The sequence below is a fragment of the Chenopodium album genome, chromosome 8 (assembly GCF_948465745.1).
Source record: "Chenopodium album chromosome 8, dcCheAlbu1.1, whole genome shotgun sequence".
Taxonomy (NCBI): Eukaryota; Viridiplantae; Streptophyta; class Magnoliopsida; order Caryophyllales; family Amaranthaceae; genus Chenopodium; species Chenopodium album.
The window spans coordinates 842,731-849,929 of record NC_137841.1 but is presented as its reverse complement, the minus strand read 5'-3'; the positions used below and the strand labels follow the sequence as shown (position 1 = coordinate 849,929).

Below are 7,199 nucleotides of genomic sequence, written 5' to 3'. Positions count from 1 at the left end.
TCAGAGGCGCTGAGGGCGATGATTAATCGACTCGAAAGGATAGGGAATCAATTAGGTTCTTGTTAATCTCATTCTTTTTTAAACATGTAGTGAAATCTATTAGTCAAATTACATGTATCAACTTAATTGTAACTTGTTTTTCTTTTTTAATTTTCATGTTATCAGTTTCAGTCGACATAACAGAAAAAGTTGTGACAGTCTCTATAGGAGAGAATCAGCAGCCTTGGGAATTCAAGTTTGATGACAGGGTAATGCTTTTATGTAAAACTCGGGATGAACTCGTATGATTACAGAGGTGGTATGATCCGATAATGAATTCGTGTTACGTGTGGGTTTTGCAGGTTAGTGGAACTAGGGGAATGGCTCCAGGGCAGAATCACCGTGCTTGGTTCAAGTGGCCTCACTTGCAGATGCTGAAGATAGCATCACATGTAACAGCAGCTGCTCTGATATGTTTTCAAACTGAACCAAAGCATATGATCATGACACGATTCACCCTCCGAGAAGTTGGTGATTTGGTGTTCACCAACAAAGCTTTAATGATCGTCCCTAACTGTGATAGAATCCCATCTGATGGCGCTGATTCGAATCCACTACTGTATCAAAGTTAGTGTTCTGATGCAGTGGTTTGTAATTCAGCAGCATGATTAGCATTGTTAAGTACTTCATATTAAGTAGTAAGGACAATATGTAATGTTAGCATTGTTAAGTACTTCATATTGAGTAGTAAGTGGTAAGTACACTATGTAATGTGTGATTTTTGGTGAGCTTTCTGAAACTGTGAAAATTACATGTAATTAGCCTTATTGTTTACAAAACTACATGTGTTCTGTACAAACATTGCTTAAACATCTTATATAGCAGTCTTTTTCTGAAAACCAAGTTATCAGCTTCGACTCCAAACGATACTTACAGCCTTTATTCAGTTATGTACTTATATGAGTGATGATTAGCATGCTGAAGTTCTAATAATATGCATGTTGCCATAAATAAATACTGTAACCAATAATACTCTGATGTACTGATCACTGATCACATGATCTTTCACCTTGCATACACTACTATTATAGACTTATAGCCATGCTGATTTATGTAACTGACATAAGTTGCTGAGGGGTTACATTGATAACAAATGCAATCTCACTGTTTACATCATGACAGAAATTTTGAGGAAAACTATGAATTTACCCAGCTATACACAATTACATACACACACAAATTCTAATAGCAATACAATCCAGCTATTTCCATCACTCCATCCATCCACACAGTAGGCATCAGTCATTCCACTTAAATCGGCCAAAAGACATGTTTCTCAGTTTGAAAACAAACAGAAAAATTGAATTCAGAATATTTCACTACCTGTCATTTCTTTTCTATGTGCTTACTGTACAACATAGGGTTCTGAAATCTGTAGTAGCCCAGTCCTGAGACTTACTTCAGACTCTTGTTGAAGTGAGCATCTCTTAATTTCCAATCCAGAATTTATCCTCAGAAAACATGGGAAAATTTTACAGCCTTCGATGAGTCCTTATAAAATTTGTTGTATTCAATGCTATTGCAGCAGAGCAAGCATATACTCCAGCCAAGCACAATGAAGTGGTAACTAACCAAAGAGCTTTCCACTGTCTTCCCGAAACCAGTATGGCAAATCCAGTGGACAATACAGCGATGACAGACAGGGCTTTTTTCCATGCTTCAAATTTTTTTAAAACACCACTACACTCCTTGCAATGGATCACATGTCGGAAATACCTGTTAGCCCAATTCGGAGCATACATTGTCCCTAGCCCACCTTTAGCAGGAGATTGAGCTGAGAGCCCAGCAACTAGGCCTGCTGGGGCATGCTCAACAACTGCTGGAACTTCAGGGGGCGAAATAGTACTGTGCCCAAAATGGTAAGGCATACCATGCCCAACTTTATCCATCCACTTCCTGTATTCTGCAACCCAAGTGTCAGAAGACTTCAGATTCAAATAGAGTTTCTTTGTGGGGACTTTCTCAGTGATCAAAACCTCGTTTTGAGACGAAAGGAAGCCCATGTCTTGCTCAAATACCTTACTAGCGTTTTGGTGGAAATACCATGTGGGGAAAAATTTAGCAAGAGGCGATCTTTTAGTGGTTCCAAACCTCACAATGAGCATGGATTTACCCTGTCCTGATGGCCTGCAAAGGAAGAGTCCAGTGAAGTAGTGTTTCTCTCCCTTTTCATCAACTAACTCTCTGCTATTTGAGAGCACACAAGGTGCCTCAAACCTCAGAAAATTGAGCATAGACTTCTCACTTTCTTTTCCCCACCAGCCAGCAAATCCTCGTTCTGTTCTCTCAGTAACCTCGAAAAGCAAAGGTTGAGCATCTTCACGCTTCGCAGTCCAATCAGTCCGATCATGGGAGATCGGGATGTGGGCTGGGTCCATCAGGTTCTCGAGGAGAATAGAGTGGTCATATGGAAGCTCATGTGTCGTCGAGACATCTTGAAAACCTGGCCTAGCAAAGTTTTCAAACCAAGGGATTTTCTTGGCATTTGGCGGGGTTCTTTGGGACATCCACACCCACACAACTCCTTGGCAATCTCTCACTTCATAAGTCCTTACACATGCTTGTTTAGGAATTTTAGCTTCAGCTGGAAGCTGCTAGAGCAGATTTGTAAAAGAAATTTATTAGAAACATGCATTTTTCAGCAAGATTTGAATACTAAGATTGGAATCCTTGGTGAACTAATATTAAAGAGAAGGTTGGGTAAGCATTGACCTGAGGTATCTTCACACATTTGCCTTCGCCTTCAAATTGCCAACCATGGTATAAGCATTCCAATCTCCCATCAACTAATTGCCCTTCTGAAAGTTTGGCTAGCCTAAAGCAAACAGCACATGAGAAGTTTTTTTTTTTTGAGAGCCAGCACATGAGAAGTTAGTTGTCTATCTAATTTAGATTTTTTTCAAGATAATTATTTTGGAATTTCTTTTTGATTATTGATCATCATTCTTGTAGCATAAATTCTTTTCCACTCAATTTAAATAAATTTAATTCTCTGTATTAACAAATTAGATTGAAGGAGTTTGTCTATGTTTGAACAATTGTTTTCCAACTTATAAGGCTTCACTTACAATATTAGTAGGCAAAGTGCTAGTAACATAACTGAAATCCGTTAGCTAAAAGCTAATTGAATGCAATGAAAGCGCTCAATAAGACTAATAAATGAGCTTGAGTATAGTGAACGCCACGAATGGTGTAAATTGATATGCTTGCATAACTAAAAGGCTACATGATGCATAGTGTTTTATACATGAAGGGGATGAACCAAACACTTCCAAAGTATGCAAATTTCTCTTCTTAAGTGTCAACTATGCTAAAATGCCTTATCAAACAATGTTTTAAGTCTCCAACCATTGAACCATCCCAACATTCAAAAGTCATACTAGATTACAACGAATCAAAAATCATAGATTTCCAAATATATAATCAATCAATCAATCAATAATGTACGGTTCAAGACCTTAGTGTCTAATCTACAACATAGATAATTATAATGTGCATAATTTACATTGAAGATTAGGGATCCCTAAAGATCAAATCTTTCAACTAAAATTTCACAGTCCAACTTTCTATAACTAGGATTATTAACTACCTTTCAATTTTACAAGAGTAAAACCCAAATAATATACTATCAACTTACCCCTTACTTTGTCCAAAAAAAAAAAAAAAAAAAAAAAAAACTTACCCTCTATTTTAACTAGCTTAGTTAATTAAAGTGGTGAAGGTAGGGGTGGAAGTCATGACACCCGACCCATTGAACCTAACACTCGAGATTAAATCACATCTCCATCGTTGCACTTAAATAGATATACTCGTGCTTAATGAAAGTACCGGTGGAAAGTCATGATACCCAACTCAACACCCGAGATTAAATCACGTCTATATCACTTACACTTAATTAGTAATTAATAAGTATCTAAAATTGGCAAGAGGATAGTTAATTACCTGTGGGGGCAACGATCTTCGTAGCACCTGAGCTCACCGGAAGCATCACGAAACAGAACAAGCTGTTTATGAAAAACGGTAAGACCCAAAGGAGCATCTTCTGGAATGTTCTTAGTCAAGTAGAGTGGGTACCATTCTTCTGTCCAATCATAATCTGCCACCTCTCTCTCTCCTCTGACCTCTGCTTGACTGCTGGGACCCACAAACACTTCATCTTCTTCTCCTGAAACTGATGATCCAACTGCAACATCTGATGCAATTGCCTGTAGTTTATTGAATGATAATTTGGGTTTTTGATTCGAATTCTTGATGAAATGGTGAAGTTTAAGGTGGGAATTTGATGGGTTTTGTGAGAAACAGAGTACTGGGGTTTTTGAGAGAGGAGTAGATGGAAGAATTGATTGCAAAATTGCCATCTTTTTTTGGGAATATTAATATTAAGCTTAAAATGTCCCAAATTAATTGGGTATTTATTACGAGTACATTGACAGAGAGATAAGAAAAAAAATGGGAATATTTGGTTGCTTGGTAAGTTGGGGCATAGCTCCTGGCCACACATTGCTAATAAGTGAAGGTGTTGTATTCATAGCTGATTGTTGACCATAAATTTTGAGTTTAGAACAACTTAGAGCCTGTTCTCACGTTGAAATTCAATTCAGTTTAGTTCAGCTCAGTTTAGTTCAACTCAGTTTAGTTCCTAATTTCCTTCTCTTATAAAATATTCATTTTAGTTCAGTTCAACTCAGTTCAATTTAGTTCAGCTCAGCTGAGTTCAATGTGAACAGGCCCTTAGAATTTTAGGCTTTTTCTTTGGGAATCGTGTAAAAGTAACACTTATCTTATACGACGTAGTATGTGAATAACGGAATAAGGCCTTATTTGGTTCACCTTATTTGTATTTATCTGAACTTATATGAATTTATCAAATATGATCTAAATGTCAAATTTGATCAAACTTTAACCTTAAATATACGATAATCTATACGGAAAAGGTATTTCAAGTAGGGTCTTGTTAGATTCATAATAACGTGTATTTTATTAATATGTAATTTTCATAATTTTTTTATTACGAAATTAAAGATATTTAGAGATAAAAACTGCACATAACTTTTTTTTTTTTTTTCCTGAAATAAATAAAAATAAGTTGAACTAAACAACACCTAATACTTGTACATATAGAGTTTTTATGTAGTCTAGGCAAAACCATACAAATACTAAATAGATGTTTTGGGGGTTAAAAGGAGATACTCCATACTAGTTATTGGTGCATCGAGTCGTAGTTGCCCTGATCGGGCGCTTGGCTTGATCGGACAAGTTTTGGTTGCATCAAAATTCGTTTCAAGTTAGTGATTACGGAGTATTTAAGTTCATTATTTTTTGTAAGTACCTGATTAGTTATATAAAGAGTATAGAAAATATAATATAGTGTTAACTAAAAAACATGTTAAGTATATGCAATAGAATAATTTCTAAAAAAAAATATAATAATTTCTAACAATATTTTGCAAAAATTAAAAATAAAAATATTTAAGAGAGAATTTTTTTTTTTTTTTTTGGAAGCCAAGCGAGAAATTATTTAATCGGGAACTTATTTATAGTTGTGGTTTTCCTAGAAATTATATCTTCATTGTTTCAAAAAAAAAAGAAATTATATCTTTGTGAAAACTACGTAGTATTTTTCTATTGAAAATAATCAAACCGGGGCCGAACTTAACAATAATGGGCCAAACGGCCCGTAGTTATAATCTTTGCTAGTCTACAGCACAAATGTGAACTCACTTAAGCCACTATAAGCAAAATAGTATTACTTGTATTAAACAACAAAGTCAATAACAGACAATCTAACAAACTTTGTTCCTAATGATTCAGCAACATTTGAAGCATACTTCAAATCTTCCACACTAGTCAGCATCATCCACTCTTTAACTTCGTCTTGATAAAGCAATCTGTATTTGTTCACCTCAAGTTGGAACTTCATGCCTATTTCTTCAATTAGTTGATTAATAGGTAAACTCAAAGAGAAAACAATTCTCACTGAAAGCTCCTTGTAAGTGCCTTTTACAACAATAATGCCTGAACTTTCAGTTGAATGAAGAGTGCCTTCCAAATGCCCTTGGACTTGTTGCTGGATATCCATATGGCTTTCAGTCACCATTGGATCGAAAGTTTCTTCTAGTGTTGCAGCGCGATTACTTTCAGTTGAATGAAGAGCGCCCTCCAAATGCCCTTGAGCTTGTTGCTGGGTATCCATATGGCTTTCAATTACCATTAGGGGCTCTTGGAAGGTTTCCAGTGTTGCAGTGAGATTACTTTCAGTTGAATGCAGAACACCCTCCAAATGCCCTTGGTCATTTGGACCATCCAAATAATGCTCTTCGCCATGCTGACTATCCATATTGCCTTGAGTACCCATTAAGTTCTCTCTAACGCTTTCCACTATTGTGTCCGGGGCCAAGTTGCCAACAACATCGGAGTTGGATGCTACATGATTTGGCAACGTAAGATGGTTTGCTCCTATTATATACCCCCCAATAGTTTTCGCGTGAGCTGTTGAATTAGTAGGAGTCACCAAATTCTGCTGTGTGGAATCACTTCCAAATGGTGCTTTACTATTATGTTTCCTCTTCTTTGCATCATTAAGACGTTGCTTCCCTTTTTTTCTTGATGGCCACACCAGATTCAATTCTTTCAATCTTCGCTTCATTGTAGACCTTGAGACTGCATATTGTGGTCAAGTATGATAAAGAAGCTCAAGCAGTTAATTTTTTTTTTTTTTTTTTAATGGAAATCATTGGGATGACAGGATGTCTATCTCAGTCTTAATGATAAATTAATTTTTAAAAAACCATCCTTATAAAGTTATAACAACAAATTTAGTTGTTGACAGTTAACATTAATGAGGGAATATAGGTAAACAAATACTTTTAGGAGTATAATTGTGAGCACACTATTTGTAAAAGTTCAAAGAGACAATTAACATCAATGAAGACAATTAAGTAAACAAGCATATATAATTAGAGGTTCGCACATTGTTAATAAGAATTTGCTTAAATAATTAAAAGACAGGGATCAAAATTTCACAAAATGAACATCTAAAATTTCACAGCATTATTATTCCTTTTGACATATCAGTGGCATCAATAGAAATCAAAACTTCAATGAATACACAGATTTTAGCAAGAATATGTAAATGCAGATCTCAGATAATTAACAAATCT

The 7,199-nt window shown here is 35.7% G+C and overlaps 1 protein-coding gene across 1 annotated transcript; it reads right to left on the bottom strand.

Moving 5' to 3' along the window:
- Positions 1 to 1,087: 1,087 nt before the first annotated feature.
- LOC145641512 (protein TIC 55, chloroplastic-like) lies at positions 1,088 to 4,503 on the bottom strand. Its single transcript, XM_081692336.1, has 3 exons — positions 3,982 to 4,503; positions 2,752 to 2,854; positions 1,088 to 2,630 (listed from the first exon to the last, which is right to left on the bottom strand). Exons 1-3 carry the CDS (start codon positions 4,395 to 4,397, stop codon positions 1,512 to 1,514), a joined length of 1,638 nt encoding a protein of 545 aa, XP_081548462.1. The 5' UTR covers positions 4,398 to 4,503; the 3' UTR covers positions 1,088 to 1,511.
- Between the last annotated feature and the right edge of the window lie 2,696 nt (positions 4,504 to 7,199).

Excerpts from the sequence above, each read along its gene's own strand:
- LOC145641512 (XM_081692336.1), bottom strand. The coding sequence starts at position 4,397 with ATGGCAATTTTGCAATCAATTCTTCCATCTACTCCTCTCTCAAAAACC. Across the intron at positions 2,855-3,981 it reads GAAGATCGTTGCCCCCACAG|GCTAGCCAAACTTTCAGAAG; the intron begins GTAATTAACTAT and ends TGTTTGCTTTAG. Across the intron at positions 2,631-2,751 it reads AATGTGTGAAGATACCTCAG|CTTCCAGCTGAAGCTAAAAT; the intron begins GTCAATGCTTAC and ends CTGCTCTAGCAG.